The 23206-nt window shown below is 42.4% G+C and overlaps 1 protein-coding gene across 2 annotated transcripts in view; it reads right to left on the reverse strand.

Moving 5' to 3' along the window:
- elmo1 (engulfment and cell motility 1 (ced-12 homolog, C. elegans)) overlaps positions 1-23206 on the reverse strand; it is a 91154-nt gene that overhangs the window by 59715 nt on the left and 8233 nt on the right. The window contains exons 2-15 of one of the 2 annotated variants that reach the window (XM_030063456.1): positions 22788-22939; positions 17828-17868; positions 17516-17588; positions 17338-17388; positions 16174-16343; positions 12488-12523; positions 10581-10680; positions 9735-9886; positions 9492-9570; positions 8136-8177; positions 7753-7803; positions 7127-7249; positions 6201-6329; positions 3046-3150 (exon numbers count right to left, since the gene is read on the reverse strand). In XM_030063456.1, the coding sequence (XP_029919316.1) occupies positions 3046-3150; positions 6201-6329; positions 7127-7249; positions 7753-7803; positions 8136-8177; positions 9492-9570; positions 9735-9886; positions 10581-10680; positions 12488-12523; positions 16174-16343; positions 17338-17388; positions 17516-17588; positions 17828-17868; positions 22788-22865 (1230 nt within the window). In that variant the 5' untranslated portion in view covers positions 22866-22939. The remainder of the gene's footprint in view (positions 1-3045; positions 3151-6200; positions 6330-7126; positions 7250-7752; positions 7804-8135; positions 8178-9491; positions 9571-9734; positions 9887-10580; positions 10681-12487; positions 12524-16173; positions 16344-17337; positions 17389-17515; positions 17589-17827; positions 17869-22787; positions 22940-23206) is intronic. The other variant, XM_030063457.1, reaches the window with a different exon arrangement.

A 23206-nucleotide genomic window follows, 5' to 3' on the forward strand; every position in this document is an offset into this window, starting at 1 on the left:
CAGGTGACTACCTCTTGAAGCTCATCGAGAGAATGCCAAGAGTGTGCAAAGCAGTAATCAGAGCAAAGGGTGGCTATTTTGAAGAAACTAGAATATAAAACATGTTTTCCGTTATTTCACCTTTTTTTGTTAAGTACATAACTCCACATGTGTTCATTCATAGTTTTGATGCCTTCAGTGAGAATCTACAATGTAAATAAAGAAAACGCATTGAATGAGAAGGTGTGTCCAAACTTTTGGCCTGTACTTTTGGCCTGTACTGTATGTATATATATATATATATATATATACTGTATATCGATAGATAGATATTTTTTAAAAATCCAAACATTAAAAATAAGACTGAGGCTCAAAATAAGTGTGGGTATGGTCCCTTATAGCCTAGTACTTTAGTCTAGTAGTCAATAAGGGTTACTGACATGTTTTGGTAATATAATATTGACAACTGTTAACAACTGTTTACCCACTAATCTTGCTTCTCTTAGCAGTGTTGCAGTGTTTATGTATTCTGTGTCTGTATTAGGTAGTACGTTAAAGGGCCAAACAGTTTATTTCCCTAACAGGCAGGCATGACAATATTAGTTTAATGTTTATGGTTTGAAAATGTATCAGTACTGAATACTTAACTGTTGTTAAACACTACTGAATTTATTACACTAAAATGTTTGACTATGAATTAGCAGATAATGTAATATCACGCATACTCTGATTTTATAACAGATGTACCACTTGCTTAGAGTTTTAATCTGAGGAGCTGATAGAAATGAAAATATTGGAGCTCTGTGTTACTGATACTGATACTCTGTGATACTAAAGGCTCTGGCAAAATCTTTAAAATCCTCTATTACCTTTCTGTTCAACTTTGTGACAGCTTACTGCCAATGATCACATCTTTTTCTGTCCTAATTACATACATGCAGGAGTGTGAGCATCGCTCCATACCATCCAACAGGGCACCTGTGTCATTTTGTTCAGGCAAAGAGGGGACTCAGTAATTATTTACTGGGAATTTACTGGAAGTTGGAAATCCTGAGTTCTGACTTAAAAACAAATGTTCAATGTTTTAATGTGCTTCTCTTAGCAGTGTTGCAGTGTTTATGTATTCGGTGTCTGTATTAGGTAGTAAGCTAAAGGGCCAAACAGTTTATTTCCCTAACAGGCAGGCATGACAATATCAGTTTAATGTTTATGGTTTGAAAATGTATCAGTACTGAATACTTAACTGTTGTTAAAAACTACTGAATTTATTACACTAAAATGTTTGACTTTGCCTTTTTTTTTTTAATCATATGCAAAAACAGATTTACTTGTATTTCTATTTGCAAACAATGGCATATCCTCTAAAAGCTCTGTGGCAAAATATTTATCACCCTCTATAGAGCAGGGAAAACTATCTTTAGAAAACCAAAAACATATCAAACAGTAACAATGCTGTTTTTGTTCAACTTTGTGACAGCTTACTGCCAATGATCACATCTTTTTCTGTCCTAATTACATACATGCAGGAGTGTGAGCGTCGCTCCATACCATTCAACAGGGCACCTGTGTCATTTTGTTCAGGCAAAGAGGGGACTCAGTAATTATTTACTGGGAATTTACTGGAAGTTGGAAATCCTGAGTTCTGACTTAAACCCAATCACAGTTTTCTCAAGTTGAGAAAACTGTGATTATCATATACAAAAACAGATTTACCTGTATTTCTATTTTCAAACAATGGCATATCCTCTAAACGCTCTGTGGCAAAATAGTGTTTATGTATTCTGTGTCTCTATTAGGTAGTAAGTTAAAGGGCCAAACAGTTTATTTCCCTAACAGGCAACCCTTCTCATTCCATGTAAAATTGTTGTTCTCTGTCAAACCCTTAATATTGATATCCAAATTAGGTACTAAAGGATTTTAGTTTCTTTATACTTACATACTGTAAGTCATGATAGGTGGTTTTCACAATACATCCCACATTTCAAAAAAGCAACAATGACAACATTACTGGTGCAACTTTGCTGAAGAATAACACCACAGATTGGATTATGTTTAGTTTAGATTATTTTGTCTTAAGAATTACCCATGTTACTTATTTATTTTTTCCTAACTCATGTTGGAGTGTGGCTGTCGCTCCATGCTATCCAAGAGGGAACTCCTGTCAGTGTTTCCCAGCCAACAGGGGACCTCTGTCATTCCAAACAGTAGAAGTACCTTTTTTTTCTGTAATGTGCCTCAAAAAACATAACACATTATATTTGAACAACAATTATCTAGTTAAGATTGTAATTTTACTTACTCATTTTGCTTATTTTTTCTTGTCATCCATGCTGGAGTGTGAAGGTCGCTGCATGCTATCTAAGAGGGGACTCCTGTCAGTATTTACCAGCCAACAGGGAACTTCTGTCATCACAGTTTTAGAAGTCTAGTCAAAGTCTGATAATAAATTGTTTTTTTAGCAGTTAGTCAAAAATGAAATCATTTAAATTTTAATCTAATTTCATTCTGGTTGTTTTTCTTTCTTTCTTTCTTTCTTTCTTTCTTTCTTTCTTTCTTTCTTTTTCTTTCTTTCTTTCTTTTTAAGTACTTATTACTCCCTTGCTCCCTTGCTGGTTATTTTTGTTAGATTTTTCTCACAGAGAAATGTTTAAATAATGATAACATTTAAGTTAAATCACCCATTCTTGAAAGAAACCAAGAAAGTCTTTGTGGTAAACGAGCTCTCATTAGGAGTGTGAATGGGTACAGACAGCTCCACTGCCTTATATGGAGGTCCCCTGTTAGATAGGTACACCTCACTCAAGGATCCAGGTCCCCTCTTGGCAATTTCTTTAAAAAAAATTAAAAGTCACATTTGAAGTAACATTATGGTAAAAGACCTTAAAGGAAAATTTTCTATTCTATTTTTGTTTTATTAAAATGACCAGAAATAGAGGTCCCCTCTTGGTCAGTCTGGGCTGATAGTCCCCTGTTGGTAAGATAAACGTGTATGTGTGTGTGTGTGTGTGTGTGTGTGCAAGAGGTATAAGCTCATATGGAAGTGTGTGTGTGTGTGTGTTTGCTCACCCTGATGTAGGCGTCCTGGTGGTGTCTGGCAAAATACAGCATGTTATCCAGAGCCAGCATGCCTGGAGGAATCTGGGTGAAATCCACAGCCGGATTCACATGGTTCTGATGGGGAGAGGGAAAGAGGAAAAAGAGAGAGAGAGAGAGAGAGAGAGAGAGAGGGAGACGGGAGGGTGTTGTTGAAGTTATTCATTGGATAGTCAAATCTCTACCAAATATTGGTTTATGTGACTATCATCTTGTCCAAAAAAAAAAAAAAATTCAGTTGTTTTTCCAGCAACTGATAGTATTGTGTTACTACGGCCAGAAGGTGGCGGTAATGCACCTAAAAGCTGTTTGACAACCGCTATTAATCAAACAACAACTTCGAAGACTGGTCGAATACTTCCTAGTGAATATTGAAGAGCATTTTTGCTTGAAATCTTTCCCTATTGTAGACCCACATGATCAAACATATGGGTGCACATGCATAAGGTATAGGGTGAAGGTGCCCTGATCACAGATCATGGTGTAGACTCAGTCTGGTTTCAAATGAATAGTTGTGGTTAGTGTTGGTGAATTAAGGTTAGGGTTAGGTAAGTTAAGGTTAGTTAAGTTAAACAGCATGGTGAGTGTTTGATAAGACGCGTCAGTAGCTGTCTTACAGAAGTGTTGGACGACACTGAAGCTTTTATGCTCAAACGAGCCCAAAGGATGTCTGTAGCACAAGCTGCCATCTCCATGGTAACCAGCAGGATGCGTCACCGTGAAGGAAAGATGGCTGCCGGCTACTACAATATGTTCGATTTGGCAGAGGACGAGGGAATTTTGAAATTGCTTTTACAGCACCGCAGGAGGCAGAAGAGAAAAGGTGCTGCCGAAATGTACCCTAGGAGGTAAATTAAGGCTTTTTTGCATCTTTGAAGTGCCTCAATGATGAGTGGTAGACATACAGCTGTTTCCATTTCTATGGCAACGAATGCAACTCTGAGTATATTTAACCTATGAAACTGTAAGACAATCAGTGATGGCGTCTCTTGTCAAGATACGGTCAGAGGACACATTTTTCTGTCTTCCTGAGATCATTTTGGTCATCAGACACGACCGACAGACATGTCTTATGTGCATTAAACAGCCTTTATGGTAACATCAAAATCTGATCAGGGATCAGTGGCAACTTTACCCAGGAGCCATGCATACACACTAAACTCCAATTTCATTCCCTGCCAAACTATCCCAGCAAACTGTATCTATCTGCCTCTAATTCATCCTCGCTGGGGGTGGAGAGACCGCTTGCTGGTATTATTTGGCACAACATATTTCCCAACAAAACTCTTTGTCCCTGAAGGCAGTGGATTACATGGGGTATCATGTCATTGTTTTTGGAAAGAGCTGTTGCTGTTGAATTTTCCACATGTAATTTTTTTGACAGTTTGAGCTCCAGATTCAGCCCCATTATACTGGGGTGAAGGGAGACGGGGAAGATCACAGCAGACTGGGAACCGCATGAAATCACACAGAAACTACACTAGGGGTAAGTGGGGAAAAATGTTTGTTGTTTTTTAACATATATTTTGGGTGAACTGTTCCTTTAAGGCTCAGAAGGAGGGATGGGTGGAAGGTAAGGAAAGTGACAGGAGGAGGAGATGTGGAAGCAGAGGATGAGAGAAGCATAAAGAGGAGAGGCCGGGATCTGGCCCGTCAACTGTGTAATTCTGCCTGACAGGAGGCAGACTTGTAGACTTCTATGAAAACAGACCCACCCCCACTAACCAACCCCCACAACACACACACACACACATACACACATCTCAAAAAACTCTCTCCCTCATATAAACATTTACACACAAATAACATTCCAGCATTAACAACAATCCCGACTTAAAAACCCTGAGGCGTTAGAATGCAAACAAATTACCTCGCCAGTGATAAGGTCTTTCAAGAGAGTTTGGGTTTCAGTGTGTGTGTGTGTGTGTGTGTGCGCACTTGACTGGAGAGCCGGCTAGGGATTTTGAGGTCGGTCCAATAGGCCTTATCTTTGCTGAGCACACTGCAGTGAGAGTGGGGATGGGAGGATCTTAGGAAGACCCCCTAAACAGCTTTGGGCTTACACCAGGCCACAATTGGTTTAGGACAAGCCCCCCCATGGTATACTTAGACCACTGTACACACACACACACACACACACACACACACACACACACACACACACACACACACACACACACACACACACACTTACTTATATGTACACACATATATAAACAAGTGAATTAAGAGGAGAGATGCTCAGAAGTGGAAAAAAGAACAAAATAAAGACTATGAGCAATGGAAGAAAAGATTTGAACTACATAATATACTAAGAGGTGTAACAAAAAACTATTTATAAAAGGAACAGATCACCAAAAATACAAAAAAAAAATCCACAGCACTTGGGGATGAAGAGTTTCACTGGGAACTATTTTCTGCCAAAGAACACCAGCAACTTGTATCTATTAGGTCTGAGTTTGTCCTCCTCGGGGGTGTAGGGATACAGTTTGTGAGTGCTCTTTGGGGGCCGTCGGGTTTCTGTGTCAGGAATTTGTGTCATTACATATGAATAAAACGGTTGCTATTTTCCATATATACATTATGTATACATGGAAAACTCACCAGCAACCGTTGTAACGTTTTGACAGCGTGAGCTCCACAAACAAATACCCATCCAGCCCCATTGTGCTTGGAGTGAAGGGACACAGGGGAGATCACGGCAGAATGGAAACCTGGTCAAATCCCACAGAAATCTGGATGGATATCTGAATGGACAGATTACATGAGGGGAAAATAGGAAAATATCTTCTTTGGCATTGTTCCTTTAATAAACATACAAACAGAAATGCTCGCTGTCACACCCAATCTCTCTGACATGCCTGGACTGAAAATACAATGCACACACAAATAATCTAACCTGCACAACTGAAGGACAATCACACTATTCAAAACTAATTTACAATCATTCCCTGTGGGCGGACTGGCTCATATTTTCTTTCTCAGCATCTGTCTTGCAGAAGCTGTGTGTGTGTGTGTGTGTGTATGTGTGTGTGTGTGTTTGTATAGTAGTGGGTTGGGGTAGTTTGTCATGCTCTCTGCGAATGCCTACATCTATGAGGCCCTGTGACCCACACAGACACACTCACAATGAAGCCGAGCTTCTTGTAGTCGCGGGTGTACATGGACTTGCGCTTCTCAATGCTGCCGCTGTTGTTGGGCTCACACTCCACGTCAAAGGCAATCCTCCGCAGCTCAAAGATGATGTCCCTCTGAGCCTGCACACACAGAGAGGAATATTAAAGTGCTGTTCATAAATCCATCCATCCATATCCATCCACCGCGTTATAATTGAGGAATACTTTGCTTTATCTCCACTGGCTGGGGTCTGGTTGTGCCCGAGGCCATCTGGCCCAAAGCCAGCCTCTGCACCGCTTCTATTATTGCTGACTTTCAGAACCTGGCCAGACCCTTTCAAAACTAGCCCCAAGCTACAACATAAAAGATTAATGATTGTTTACTCTAAATGGACTATTTCCTGTTTTTTTTTTTTGTTGTTGTTGTTGTTGCAGCATTATGTTAAAACAGTTACCCCTATTAATATCTCTCTCACAAAATAAGCTCCTGGGAGAGAACAATAACAATAAAAATTATTGCATTGTTTTGCTGTACTTCCACTCCAGTGTTGGGGAAAAAAAAAAAACAACTTTGTTTTTTTTAGGTTTGTGGAGGATGCAATTGTTATTTTGAATCCATCAAGTGCCCTGGATAGCTCTGCTAATTAATGGAGACACAAACTCAACCACATGACAATGAGCCAAGCCTGGCTGAGCAGAGCTGATGGAGATGAAGCATTTCATCTTGTTACCTTATTTTCCACCCACTCCCCCAAGCCATTCAAGGAGGAAGAATGACTAAGTAGTAGGGGGCCAACACATGAACAGTGCCAATTTGCAACATTGCACAAGTGTGTGTTATTTCTAGTTCTGACTAAGTGTGACTTTCTTTTTCTAGCATCCGCCCATTTATCCCTCCCCTCCTCCACCGACCCGTCCTGCTGCCTCCTAGCCTCTACCTGGTCCTGAGGGTCCATCTTGGTCATCATGCGGTCCTCCAGCAGGTTGAAGGTGAGGACCTGCAGCACGTACAGCTGATGGGCCATCTCGTCATTGATGGGCTTGTTGCTCCGGATCACATTCTGCATCACGTGGAGATGATAAAGACAAGGTAAAGGAGGAGAAAGGAAGGGGATGGAGGAAGGAGAGAAGACAGAAAGGCGAGCGGGAAGGAGTAGGTAAGGGATGTAAGGCGGGAGGAGGGTGGAGAGAGGAGACGTGGATTACAGAGGAAGACAGAAAGGGAGAATCAGGGGATTTGAGAGTGAGAAGGAATGAGTGCAAGAGATTAGAAAGTGAGACGCAGATGAGACGAAAAGGAAAAGAGACATAAGAGAGAAGACAAAAAGGAAAATGAAGAACAGGTGTGTGACAGTGAGTATAGATAATAACCAAAGAAGTGAGATAGAGGGAGAAGTTACACAACTGTGGCAGGAGTCATTTTCCATTCTGATATCACACTGGTGCAGAGCCATAAACCCAAAGAGAGATAAAGAGAGGCAGAGAGAGAGAGAGAGAGAGAGAGAGAGAGAGGGTGGGGGAGTGGAGGGGTGGAGGAGAGGAGGGCATGATGAGTTAGACTTACACTGAGAATGATGGAGCGCAGCTGTTTCTGGGCAAGAATATGGGCCATCTCCTGCAGAGGGAGGGAGGAAAGGGGGGAGGGGTGATGAGACGATATGAAACAAGAGTGTCATAATAAAACCAACCAACATCAAGACTCTGTGCAGGGTTCTGGGTTCTCTATTTTGAATGACAAATGATTATGAATAAAATTAAAATAAAAAGTAGAAAAAAAAAATAACGTTGCTACTGCAGCACTGTAAGTACGCAGTAATGGGTCATAAATATATGAACAAATAAATGAATCCCAAAATAGAACTCAATCTGAAACAGGGAGATTTAATGCACTACCTGATATCTTCTACAGTGCATACTACAAAGGGAGCTGATCAAGTGTACACTTACGGTTAGGGGACAATTAAGGATGTCCACATTGTGCTCATCAAACTACCATATCGTGTGCAGTGAGGAAACAAAGTCAGAAACAGAGAGAGAGGGTGAGTGAGTGGATGTGGAAAAAGATAGGATGAGTTTAAGAGAAGGGGAAAAGAATGAGAAAATTGAAGAAAAAAAAACAATAACAACAACAACAATTCTTTTTCTGTCAGTGGAAAAAGTTGCGGAGAGAGGGGTGAGGCATCGGAGTCAGCAGAATGGTGAGGCTGGGGGATCGTAATGACAGCTTTGCTGATAGTCCTTTCCTTTACTTACCACACGCACACGCACAAGAGTGTGTGTGCACTTCACACCCATACACACACTGAAATGTTAAAAACCATTATGTCGCCATTAGCCCCTAGCCTGTTTTAAAATGTGTCATCTGTGATTTATCTGCATATAAAAGCACCTGACATGATGAACAGGTGCTGTCCCATAACTTCACATTATAAAACTGCCTCTCTGCAGAAACGGAATGGGCTGCCATAAACCTATATTACTGCACACGCCTGCACCTGAGATAATGGAGACATTGCTCACTTATCACCTAAAACAACCCAATAAAGTTGCTTACAATTGCTATCAAACAGCTACTCAAATGCATGCTGTGTCACCCCCTTGGACAAACCACCAAAATTGACTTATTTGGCTTCAGCAAATGTTTCACTGATGGATAAACACATATATAGAGTGCGCTATGTATGCAGAGGCGCTGTAAAGCTAATCCCTGCATAGAGTGCCTTCAAATTGTGTCTTCAAATTTGTATGCTTCTGGAGGAAAGCTGCGAGTTCGTATCATTCATTATTAATGTCAGATCACACCATTGGACCCTACGGTGCTGATGCAAGGGATCATGTGATTAGCAAAGGGCAAAGCATGACATAGATTAGTGAGAGGGAGAGAGAGACAGACAGACAGAGAGAGGGAGGGCGAGGAAGGCAGAAGTAAATGCATGGTGGAGCAAAAATGTCATAAGAGGAGAAATGAATGGAGGGAGAGGAGGAGAAAGGGAAGGAGGAGGGGTTGGTGTTGCATTTATAGTCACTAAATCTCTACTTTGCTACTAGATTTTACTGCTGATATGTCAAGACGCATGCAAACACAGAGTACACACTTACATACAATGAAAATGCTGCTGTAACATGTAAGCTGTTTAAAAATGAGTGAAATCTCAGGATCTTCTCAGTGTGAATACATTCCCATGAACCTTATGCATGGATAATGATTAAATGTGCACCTGCAGAGAGCTGTTCAGTGCTTCCTGCCATGATGCACACAAAATGTGTACTGTACAGTGTGTGTATACTGTACAGTGACCTCACCTGTCTCTTCTCCTCGGGGGCTTTGAGGAAGAGAGCGTTGATGACAGCGATAGTGTAGGTCTGAACATCTTGGTCAGTCCTGGGATTGGAAAATACCAACAATTACAACAATTCTAAGTTTATCTTTGCCAACCCACATGTTCACAGTTAGGTAAGACTTAAAGGTATGATTAAGCTTCAGGGACTGAACATAACTCAGATACACACAGAGAAAGGAGTCAGTTCTCCAGCCTATCCACTCACCCCTGCAGATGTGGAATGAGCTGTCCAATGGTGATCTCTTGCGCCACCTTCTGGTAGAGGTCCTGGCTGTTGAGCACCATGGACTCCAAGATGGCCAGGGAGCGCTGCAGCACCGCCGTGTCCATGGCCGACTTGTTCACATAGCTGGCAATCTGCATGGAGGACAGACCAGGAGAGGCTACTTGAACAAAGTTAAGACAAAGAAAAAACATTCAGCGATGCATTCAAACAGTGGACTGAGGACTTTAAGCAGCCACTCCACAATAACATTTTCTAGCGCTATGATGTATGAAAAAAGGAAAACAGGTTCTGAATGTAATTTGTATAATATATTCTGGTTCTTTATTTGATGTTTTGGAACAGGACGGCTGCTCTGGGTCCATTTTTCTTGTCATATACCTGACATATACATGTACCTCTCATCCTAACAGGAGATAAAAGCATTAGTGCAGAAGTGGATTGTATATCATGTAATATGTTTTGTGCATATAATTTGATGACAATGATAACTTAATCAAAGTCCTGACATTAATAACAGACTAAAAGTAATGTTTATGAGACAATACTTAATTAATTAACTAGATCATACAGATTTACTTTCAGTGAATCAAAGTAAAACAGATGAGGACTGCACATGTCTCGCTCAGGATTTACTAGGGCAACATCAGCATCACAACTTCATTGGGTAATGTATGGTAAGGAAAAGGTAATGCATGTGAGCAGAAAATATTGCCCCCACTCCCAGTCTGGTATTGATCAGAGAGGCCATTATAACTTTAGTGTGACTGCTAATATCTAGCTGTTGCCTGTCACAGCCCTATCATTAAATGTTTTTGCTTGGCTGACCTTCTTAATGAAGGCCACAGAGAAAGTGTCCCAGGAGACGATGCCATGGTCCATCAGCTCCACGAAGGCCGTCAGGGTGAAGGACAGCAGATCGCCGAAGCTACGAGACAGCACACACACAGACACACATAGGAAACCTCCCTCTGGCTGACGGCCTTCACCAGTGTACAGCAGCAAAGCCAAGCCGGCTCGGAGCAGAGAGAGGAGAGAGCGGCCGGTAGAGGATGAGTGGGACAGAGGGGACTGAGACAGAGGAAGAGCAGATCACTGCCATAACCAGGCTTGCTGAGGAAAGACAGAAAGAAGTAAAAAAAAAAAAAAAAAAAAAAAGAGACAGAAACAGGAAAGAGGTTTGCTGTGCGGTGCAGACAGCAGCCCAGTCTTGGAGAAACAGCAGGGGGCGTCGGAGAGCCAGCAGGAGCCGGGCAGCATGATTTGGAGTTAAGTCAGTACCACAGAGCTACAGTACACAGCGCTGTCATGCAGGTACAGAGATGCCAGGAAAAACAGTCACAGGAGCCTAGAGCACGTAAAACAGCTGTTGTACCCAAAACACATATTCCGTAATTAACGTATTTAAAAAGGTATATTTTCAAATATATTTCTGATTCATAACCAAAGTAAAGAAATCATGGGAACATTCAAATGTTTAGGTTATTCCTGTATTCATGACAGCTCAATGAGCCTTAACCTTTCAGACACCCTGCAACTTGACCAATACACTTCACCCTACTGACATCTACTGTTCAGTTTTTACATTGCAGAGTTGTGCTGCACTGACTCTTGTCCTTAACTGGCTCAGCACTGATTTCAGCCTGCCATCTTTCATGTGTTAATTATCCGTCTTTAGTCGTACCGAATGTTCACAACCTAACTGCAGAGCTATAATCAACTCAACAGCACAGCTCAAACCAATAGCATCTAGGGGAAAAAAACAACAACTTGCATCTCCAAAATCAAAATGCATTTTCAAAAAGGTCAATTATCCTAGAGTTGAGAACCCGGTTTTAAAGCATGTTTGCAGCCAAGTTGTAACAAAAAATGGTAAAAACTGGAGGAATGGATTTTGAGAGACGGTGACTCAACGGAGAGCATCATGGGTCAGAGCTTCTGCATGGTAGGTGATTAGTGAACAGTCAGATGGTGTAATTAGTAATCCACAGCTGAGGGGTGAGGAAGCTTTTGCAGATGGCACTGGGCATTTAGATGACACAGAAAAAAACTACATGGCGCTGACATGAAAAATCCTACAAATTTGACTTTGGGAGGTCAATTAGAAAAGGCAGGGAAAGTCGAGAAAAACCTTGCTGATGGATAATGCGATGTTTTCCATTACCGGCGATGGTGATAAAGGCTACTGGATGGGCTAATGATGATGAGAAAGTGCAGTGAGCTGCTGAGGAATCTATTAGCTGAAAAACCGGCCTGCAGGAAGCCCATCATCTTATTAATGCCATGGAAAATCCCCTCTGCCTTTGTGAAGAACACCAAGATTTAGTTTCTGACAGGAGCTGCTTGTACCAGAAGTAATGATAGCTGTAAATCCAGCTTTTCATCGACTCTCATAAATTCGAACTTCTTATTTGGGCAGTTCTTTTCCAGAGATAAATCTTGGTCCTCTTTCAGTCTGTGTACCCCAAAAAACCAGAGAGGTGGAAAGTTCCTATTTGACCTTGTTGCCCAAAACCACATGCAAAAAAAAAAAAAAAAAAAAAAAAAAAAAAAAAAATGAGAGAAAGACACTGATTTCAAAATGGAAGCCTGTAAGTGGCTACATATTACAGATATATATGTATTTTTGCTAAGGCACTGGGGCCAGAGTCTTAATCATGCAGACTCGGCCAGCAGGTTAGGAAGAGCACAGAGCCAATGAGGTTACCCGGCCAGGGGAAAGGGGAGGGGCTTACCAGGGCTTCATAATCTTCTGTAGTTTCTGATAGCGCCTGCAAAGATTTGAGAAACTTTGGGGTCAAGGTGGGGGAACAAATATCAAAAACCTTTCAGTCTTAGCCAGTACAGAGCAGGGAACAAGAGACATCACATATGGTCCAGATTTAATTCATCCCTGAAAACAAGACCAGGCTCAAAATGAAATAACATGTCAACATTTCATTCAACACAAACTCTGATGTGATCAAATGTCTACTGAGGGAGGCTAAAATAATAAATAATTTGATGGTACTGATAGGACTTTAAAACCAGTAGGCCTACACACAGCCACTGAAAGCATGCCAAGCAGAAATTGAAAAAGCAGTTTGCTGTCACAGTCAACCAACCTGACTGGACTGCACACAGCAAGCTTGGCTTGCAATGACAGTGCACACAAATAACCAAACAACACTTTCTTTCAACAAGGAGAAAACCAATTCAGCTGAGACAATAAGAAAAAAAAACTGCTTCCCCTTTGTTTTCAAAAGTAATCTCCCCTCTTGGTAAAATTGTTGTAGTTGCACTGAGCATTCTGAGCAGCTATGTAAATAAATTTTATTTTCATACTTTAGCCACTAGAGGGCAACATCTAACTGAGGCACCGAGGCAGCAGCAGCAGCAGAGATCTGATTTCCACATGAAACCCAACATCAGCATGAATACAACACAACAGATCACAGCACCGCTCTGCTCTCAAGAGTCTCCAGCACTGAGCCTCTTGAATAATTACATTATGCCAAGTTGGTTGGCAGACATTACCGGTGAGTGAGTGTGTGTGTGTGTGTGTGTGTGTGTGTGTTTCTGAGACACACCAGTACCTAGATGTATGTGTGTGTGTTGTTTCATAAGCTCCTTCCGTTGTCCTTCTTCTCTCTCTTTCTAACACACACACACACACACACACACACACGGTCATGTTTCCATCCCTTCAGAGGACATTACATTGACTTGCATTCATTTCCTGGGGACTGATCCTAACTTTAACCGTAACCACTACCTGCCAAACCTTAACTTAATCCAGAAGTTAGCTTACCTTTGAATCAAATCTTCACCCTAAAACTAATTATTTTCACTGAGGGGACTTGCTTTTTGTCCCCACGAAATGACTTCGTAAACAGGTCTATGTCCCCACAACATTACTAATACCTGGTACACACACACACACACACACACACACACACACACACACACACACAGATGAAGAGGCCACTTTCAAACTCTCCAGTACTGAATCACTAATGTGAAGGTAATTTCCATAAAAACATTTAATGAAAGAGCCGGGAGGACAGTGGAGTCAACATCAGTACCACAGCGATGACTCCTTGCAGAAAGATCAGACAGGGTCAAATATTTGCTAATTAGAACATTATATGCAAAAAGGAGGAGAGGCTTTAACGATTTCCTGTCAAACGGTAGAAAAGTGTGTAATACTAGAGGCATCTGCCGCCCCATCCTCAGGAAGAGCAGGTCATTTAGTGGCTTCTGCTGAACAGCGGACATTAAATATCTGACCTGAATCTGAACCTGCAAGTTCCAAATGGCAGAGGGAAGTGATATCTGCAGAGCCGGAGCACGAAGGCAGAGGCTTCCCAGTCCAACAACTGATCACTCGATTTGAGAATTCAACACAAAGGAGCCTTTAAAGTGTGCTTTGGGGTCTTCACAGCTGCTGAAATAGGCCGTCCACCAGTGTGCAACGGTCAACATGATGTGAGTTTTGTTCTCAAGGCAGGAAGGTGACATTTTTTCCTAGGATGGCGAAGGAATATCCTAACTGACTTACATTTCCCTAATCTTTCCCTAAGCCCTAACCTTAACCCTAACTTAACCAATTAACCAAAATAACTAAATATTGTAGAAATGACTTTTCCATGCTAGGAAAAAAAACCTGTGCATGTCTGATCTGCCTGTGGCCCAAAATTTGTGACAACTACGCTACTCCCGGCTGCAAGTGCACCACCTGCAATCTACTGCGCATGTGTGGAAGCCATCTGCCACGGGACTCCAGAAAGTATAAACACAGCGACTACACGTCTGTGCAGTCATCCACACAGGAGTATCTGAGCTTTTACGCCTTCAGAGCCATAAAACCAGAGAAGCAGTGACTCAGTGTGTGTGTGTGTGTGTGTGTGTGTGTGTGTGTGTGTTGCACAAGTGTTTGGATCCTCTGTGCCAGGGAGAGTTTTGACACTAGCGTAATAGAAACACGTTTGACCTTGTGTCAGTGTGGGTTTACAACACAAAATGCGTCTTTGGAGCCAACAGGAAGCGGCTTCATAAGCAGGCAAACAATTCTTCAATCTCCTCTGTCTCTCCCCAGGAAGAAGGGATGAATAATGAGAATTGCATGAGGCAGAAAACGAGTGCGTCCCGGATGGCTGGCTGCTTCTGCCCTCTCTGCCAGATTGCTGTGTATATGACTGAGTGTGTGTGTGTGTGTGTGTGTGTTTTGCCCCCCCACTGTAATTCTCCTCTGGGTTTTGACTCTGGCTGGCGCCTTGTACTCACACAGCATGCTCCATACACACACCCATCCCCCTAGCATTATGGCTGAGAAAATCCACCTCAGCAAAAAAACATCTCTGACCTCACAGCAACCTTCAGCTGAGATGGTCTCTAAGGCCCCCACTACACACACACACACACACACACACACACACACACGGATAGTGAGTTTTTGGATCTGCTCGGCAGTTAGGAGCCACTTACCCTCCTCCCTGCTGTATGCAATCAGACTATAATGGGCATGAACAAGCTAATACTTCAGCATTAACACACCTGCACAACACCTCAGAAAGGCCCATACCATTTCTTTAGTCCCTAACTGGTATAATTTAACTCTAATTTGAGGTTTGTTACCAAACTGAACGGAGTTCAGTCGGGTGGATTTTACCCAGTCAGAATGCACAGTGCAACCACAAAAGAGCTCCTGGATTCTCACTGTGTGTCTGTGGGGCTGAACAGCTAATCAAAATGTTGTCGAAATTGCAATACGGTCAAGTGCAACATACACAAACAAATCACAGGGGGTGCAGTTTTTATGATTAAGGTAAAATGTGGGACAAAATAACATTATACATTAAGTGCTGTGGTACTACAGAGATACCGACAAAGCGTGTACCCCGGATGTAAGAAAAAAATCCTTGTCTCGTACAGACCCCAGCAAAAATCCTTTTTTTTTTTTTCAGGGAAAATGAAAATTATGACACCAAAATTAGCATTCCCGCTTTATTCATGAATCATGTCACAACTGCAATATCTTGCAAAGTAATTGCAATATGATTTATTTATTTTATTTATTTACAATATTGTTCAGCCTGATTTTCTCACGCAAATCCCCGGCTTCAGGCTAAAAAATGTTGAAGGGATATACTGTTGTTAGCAATTTATGAATTGAAATTAACTTGTCATTGCAGGATTTATTTGGGTTTGGACTGACAAAGAATTATATCCTTTGGGCTCTAATCAGCGTTGGGTTTATAAATTGTGGCTGGGTCAGGCCTGAGTCAAGCTGCACATAAATGCATCAGGATGTGCTGAATACGAAATAAATGGGAAAGCCATCCTGTTGTCATAACCCTTCTGTTCTCTATCACATTCATCACGCAGAGGCATATAAAACACTGGAGGGAAGAAGGGAGAGTCACAGAGACTGCTGACTTACTCAGTTCCGCTCTCCACCATCTGAGTGAGCAGGGAGATGCCGTCCAGGTTGATGAACTCCTGGGCGAAAGTGATGTCCCGGGACGCGTTGGCCAGGTCTTTCAGAGCCTCCAGCTTGGCGTCCATGCTGGACGACTGGATCCGCTCGTGGAGCTGGGCTGCCGTCTGAGACTGCAGGGAGCCAGAGCAGAAGGAGAGGAAGAGGAGGATGGTGTTTCACGAGGCAGAAAGGAAACAAATATGCATATGCTCTCTCTCTGTTTTGCTGACTTTCCCTCACAAATCTCAGGAAGAAAACAAATAAACATGAGCAGCATCTGTCACAATGTTCTACACAAGTTTTAGTCTTAAAGTTTTACCCTTTCATCGAATTAATTATTAAATCACAAAGTAAAGTTTTTAATGTTTTTACTTTAAAAGAAGAGAAAAATGCCAATTCCTTTTATTATTATAGTAGTTATGTATCTGTCCACTGCAGTGAACAGCAGGCATCAATGGTGATTAAATGGAACTCAATATAGGTGCAATAAAAACTTATTTTTGGTATTTCTGCATTGTGATAGTGACAGTAGAGAGAGCCAGGAAAGGCAGAGGAGAGGGAGGGGCAACATGCAGCAAAGGGCTAGAGGCCGGAATGAAACCCGGGTGGCTGTGGTAAAGACTTTCTCTTGATATGTTGTGTGTGCTTCACCACACATGAGAGAAAACATAATATCTATAAGGGGTATAAGGGTATAAATATTGCATTGAGTGTGAATGTAATGTTCAGTTAAGTGTAACAAACATAAGGTAAGAGTGTGTGTGTGTGTGTGTGTGTGTGTGCGCACATCTACTGGAGTGGACAGATGTATTTTAATTATGCATAAATGTACAATAAAAATACTATTTAAATTTGCGTTAAAGTATTTCTTACATCTTATTTAATTGAACAATATATTTTTTTTACCTGTCTGGTTCTCTGACAATAAAAGTATTTAACGGTATGCCCGAGGTACTTGGTGCACCTCTTGCCTCTGCCATTTTAAATTTATGATGCAATATTCCAAAATGACAAAGAGATACAAAGATAATAAATTGTAGACACTTTGGGGATGTGTCACCTGGTGGTTGGGACACGGTACTACAGCTTGAATAAAAAACGAAACAAAACAAAAAAAACACTTACAGGTGAAGTAGTCAGGCGCAGGATTGAGCCGTTTTTAATGTCATTGCGATTCTGTGGAGAATTGCAGAGAAAAAGCACTCGAGTAAGCTCTAAAGGCATTTTTACCTTGGAATGTTTTGCTTTTTTTGTTTTTTCTTTTCACAGTGATAATTCAACTGGAGAGATAGATAAAGCAAACCTTTTCTGTTATGTAGAAATTTGTCGAGTCACCATTCTGCAGAGCAAAGTTTTCGTGGTTCCCCAAGGACCACCTGAAAGCAATTGGATAAAGGAACTTAAAATACACCGCATGCCTGGCAAAGTGCAGTACATCTTCTGTAAAACCCAGCTACTGGAAATCAAACAATAGGAGAGATCGGAGGATAGAGGTAGTGAAAGATAAAGAGAGAGACTTTCTGCATCAAGGCAAGGGGAATTATATTTAAATCTAAAGACACACATATATCCAATCAGACACACACACAAATAATGAACGTAAAGCCAGCCTTACCCCTCACACACTTCTTTTATGATGGCCGAGAGAGGCTTTTTCTGTGGAGAGAGGAAGAACTACATTTAGTCCACATCCCAAGCTTCGGCTCCTAAAACAACACTCAACTTACAGTGGGCTGCAATTATTTTATATTACAGGACTGGCACAATGAGAGACTGTTCTTCACGAGCCTGTATTTATCCAACTTGTCCAAGGGCAGCTGTGGGATCCCAGACCAGGTCCCTTGCACCATTTTATTGGTTATCATCTGAAATGCCAAACCGCTCCCAGATCAGATCGACAAAGCTACACATGGAGCGCTCGCCCTATATTCCCGTCCGGGTTACATTTCAGCTCGTTCACAGGTGAGGCCCTCGCCTGCGGCAAGCATAATCTTCTTAAAACACGCACGCACGCCAACATGCACACTAACACACACACACACACGTGCAGTGGGTTGGTAAACATCTGAATATTATTACAATATACAGAAGATGATTTGATTGCATTGTTGTTTCAATAGTGAGAGAGAAGAAGAGAGACAGAGGAAGAGAAAGAGAGAGTGCGAGCTGCAGGGAAGATTTGATAATGGTAGAGATGAGAAGGTGGACATCAACAGAGAGAGAAAAAGAGGTGGGGGATGAAACGTGAGCAAAAACAGTGGGCAAAAAAAAGTGAGAAATAAGCACAATGTGGAGGACAGAGGGAAAATGTGCACAGCGAGAAGGCAAAAAGGGCAACGAGAGAAAGAGAGAGACTGTTAGTGGATAATGGTGACACAAGGGGGAGGGGGGCTGGAGGACGAAATACAAGAGCTTGCAAAATGCATTTAGGGGCTGAGGTAACAAATAGAGTTTATATTTGTATGTGTGTTTGTGTGTGTGTCTGTGTGTGTGTGTAATGCCAGTCAGTATTAACTCAACATCTACTCTCCCCCTGCAGTCGTCCTTGGGCTCTCTGGAACTCAAGCTGCTGGGGTACAGTGGACACACACACACACACACACACACACACACACACACACACACACACACACACACACAGAATCATAAGACACAAGCCTTATTAACGCAACCATTGAACTGCACACCAACTTCAAAATCAAAATAAACAGGGACGACGCTGGCATAAACAACCTATTTCCTAACAATAGATCTACAGTTCCGCAGAAAAAGGGCACCGGAAAATTCAAATGCTAAGGGACACGAAGCCCGCATGTGTTTAGCAAACAGATGTCATGCTGCACGTTACACGATGAAGCAAAGAAAGAAACCTGCCGAGTCACTACAGGGAAGAAAAGGCAACACCTCCAGTAACAGTTTTTAAGACCTTTTCAGACTCTTTAAGGACCTGCAGATGCCCATGCAAACACCACTGCACATAAACAACTCCCACACAGCTGCCACTGACTCCGAGCAGCCGACTTAAACGCTGCAGTAAACTGTGTATCCTCCAACACCACAAATTAGACGGAGAAGTTTGCCCAGCCACCTCTCCCTAGGCTGTCTTTGCTCCTGTCCTCCTCCTCTGCCCTCTGTCTGCACCCTTTTCCCTTCGGAGGCTGAAATACACATCGCTCTTTCCCATCCTTTCATCATCTAGGGGTTTAGTCTGATCTGCTACCCAATCTCCTCGACTCTTGTCCTCTCCCATCACCATGACACTTGAGTGTAGACGTATGTCTGCTTGAAGCACAAAAGGTGGGAGGTAATTTGGGAAAATCCTGCAGAACCTTTAATAAACCCTAAAATCTTACTCTAAATCTCATACTTAAGTTGTCTCATAACAAATATCATCTCTTTTCTTCTATCCAGTTACTCAACACGCAGACTTTACAAACCAGAACTGACTCCTGGCAACAGCACTGTCTGCACTCTAATTACAGACAGTGGTAACCATTACTGAAGACTAAGATGCATTTCATCTCTCTCTGCCTCTAATCAATTATGGGGTTATTACATAGGCAAGGCCAATTCCCCTTAGACATTAAACATTTCTATTCATTCATTCTCATTTTGGACTGCTTAAGTGCTGCAAGCGTTTTTTATATGTTTGGATTAAAGTGCACCATTTAACTACATACCAGTGAAAAATGTCTAAAACTAATTTAGAAGTTGCTGATGGCCACGTTTTTCACTCTAAGCTTCATCTACAAATGGTCCTAGTCCATTCATCAGCTGTGTGATCTAGCAAATTAAAAGAAGTTAAAGCTGCACTAAGTATTTTTCTGATCACTAGAGGGTGTTGAGAGCTAAAACGCCATTTGTAAACAAACAGTCAGTCCTTCTGGGTTCATGGTAGCGTGTACAGAACCGAAAGTTAAAGCAAAAAAAAAAAAAAAAAAAAAAAAAAAAAAAAAGAGGAAAAAACATTGTTTTTTGGAAGCAAATGAGGGATACATTTCACTCTCACAAGACTCTTGTTGGATTCCATGGATTATTTTCTCTCTGACCTCCAATTTGAAAATGTGGTGAAGCTGCAAACTTTCAGCTCCAAGGTAAAAACAAGTGCTCTGAATGAACTTCTGCGGTCGCTGCAGTGCAGCAGCAGAGGCACCCGCACGATTGATCTGAAATTTGGATACGTTTATCAACACGGTATGTGGCTTCAGAGATACTCTGAATGACGCTGAAGCGTCGGGGGGGTGACGTCGAGCTCTGGGCCGGAATTTGACCACAAAGAGAGAGAAGAGGTGAAAAGGTAGAACAAGAGAGAAAAAGAAGTGACTGGGTAGCGCTTGATATAATTATGGGTACAAAAGCACAGGTTAGTTTGAGGATTGTTAATTGGTTTTGAAATTGCTTGGTGCAGATTTAATTTAAAATAAAAAATAATGCAATTCCAAAGAGTGATGTTACAAAGTGTGCTGCAGAACAGCCCACGGCATCAACAAAAACACATCAAGAGGTCACAGCACAACAATATAAAGGTCTATCAGTGCAGCTCTGGAGAGGCTGGAGAGTCTCTCGCTTGTTTCTAAAACTTTTCTGTTTCTTTTACGTTTACCTCCCTCCCCCTCTTCTCTTGCCCCCCATCAGACCCCCTGCCCCCCCCTCCTCCTCCTCCACTTATTTCTCAACCGCGTCCTTGACGGACTGCAACAATGAAACGCTCATTACCATCGTCTGCACTTGGTCCAATTCCCCGATGTTTCGAACACAAATGTTGGACTTCTGTGCCTCTGGGGCACTGAAGATGTTTGGAGAGATACAGCAATCATAGATGATTTATGCAGAGATAGTCACACACATACACAAACACACACACTGAAACAGATGTAAGCGCACTCCCCCACCCACACACACACACACAAATTAGAATGCACACGCGCACACACACACACACACACACACACACACACACACACACACACACACACACACACACACACACTCTTCAAGAGAGCTGTCTGTGCATACCTGCAAATACAAATTAACTTTGCAGAGATGCACCAACATACACAAACAAAATTACATACACAAAATACACACACACACACACACACACACACACACACAGCTCTCTCTGGGTCTCCAGACAGCATGAGTGTTGGCTAAAGCCCACTCCCCAGCACATGACTCAGACAGCCATATGCTGCTGCAGGGCCTATTGTACAGAGGAGAAGAGAGGGAGGAGGAAAGAGTTGATGGTGGAGGAGGAGGACGTGGAGCGCAAGTTTCACGCTCACAACAAAAGACGGGGAGGAGGAGTGAGGGGGTGAACGAATGGGAGAGAAAGGGAAGACGGACGAGGAGGAGAAAGAGGAGGAGGAAAAGGAGGCGGCAAATAGACGGAACAACGGGGAAGTCGGTGTGAAGATGACAAGGAGCGATAAGAGAACGCCGCAGCATCAGAGTGGAGGAAGTGGCGGAGGATAGGTAGCTGGAGAAGAGGCATATAATAGAGATAAATTAGAGGGTGAGGTGTTTTACAATTCAAACTGAAAGAGCAACGCTAAACAAGGGAAAATGAGAGGAGAGGTTATTAACCAGATGAACCACATTCCTCACGCTCGTGAAAAGTGTGGTGGCAAATACAAAAGCGCACATATTCAATAGTTCAGTGTTTGATTTAACAGTTCAGCCATTCAGTGGGGCAATCGTGGCTCCAGTTGCCATGGTGACTCATAGCTTGTACAATCATTAGCCCATCCATGAGTCACCCACAGCGAACAGGCCGCTTTACACACTGTATCTGTAATCGAACAAGACAACAGTAAACATGTCGCACCCCACGCATGATGCAGTCATTGTTTGGGCTAATCATTGAAAAATGGTGCGATCCAGCGTTTGTGTCGTTGGGAGCAGCGATCCTCGAATACAGCTGAGACCCCAGAGCACGGCTTGTTTTTGTTGTTTTTTTAATTCAGCCCAGGTCGAAGTCGCTGGCAGAACAGAAAAACAACAGCACTCTGGACCGGCCTTTCATTACAACGAATCGACTATTCGCATGGCCCCCCAGCACACACACACCACACACACACACACTCCAACTACAACAAAACATACACATAGGATTACTGCAGTGGGGCGTGTCCACATAGAACATGTACCTTATTCGTAAATGAAAAGCATTTGTAAGGTTGTAATCACTGAGGGCGACGTTTGCTCTCCATTTTCATGTTTGCTTTGTTTCTCTGTGGATCTGAAGGAAAAGGCTGGGTGTTTATGATATGACGGCTCCTTAAATCACAACAGGGGTTGGCGGAATTCATTAAACTTATTTGTATTAAACCTTTGATCTTTGCCCAATTGCTTACAGGGAGATATATCTGAGGGTGTTTTATGAACTTAAATTAGTTTCAACAGTTGTAGATTAAAAGAAGTGGGGAGGGACTTGATCCAGTTTTAAGCAGGGTATGTGCCTACAGCTACAGTACACACACGCACACACGCACACATGCACGCACACACACGCACACACACACACACACACACACCCAAATAAGATGGATGATTTCTCTTTGTTCCAGTCTTACCTGGTCTATCTCCATGAGCTTGGGGAAGGCCCCCGGCCACTCAATGGCCACCTTCACGATGTCTGCCGGCGGCGGCATGGCTGCCGGAGGGGTTGTGGAGGGGGCGCTGCCTCACACTGCTATCACCAATAGTGGAGGAGGCTCATCCAAACCTGCAGGACAAGAGTAGAAGGGGAGGAGGGAGGGAGATAAAAAAAGGGGAACAAGACAGAAAATGGGGCACATTAGTCAAGAACTAGGGCTAGTTATCCAAGATGATCGTGTTCATGAATTAACCTACTCTAAATTTAAAGACTGTTACATATGAGAAAGGACGAAAGGTCGGCGAAGGCAGCTCTGAAAAATCTGTAAGACCTGACTACAGCGGGACACACTGGGGACTGTTCATATGCAACTAATAACATTACAGTTTACAGTAC

Source organism: Myripristis murdjan, chromosome 11, assembly GCF_902150065.1.
Source record: "Myripristis murdjan chromosome 11, fMyrMur1.1, whole genome shotgun sequence".
NCBI lineage: Eukaryota > Metazoa > Chordata > Actinopteri > Holocentriformes > Holocentridae > Myripristis > Myripristis murdjan.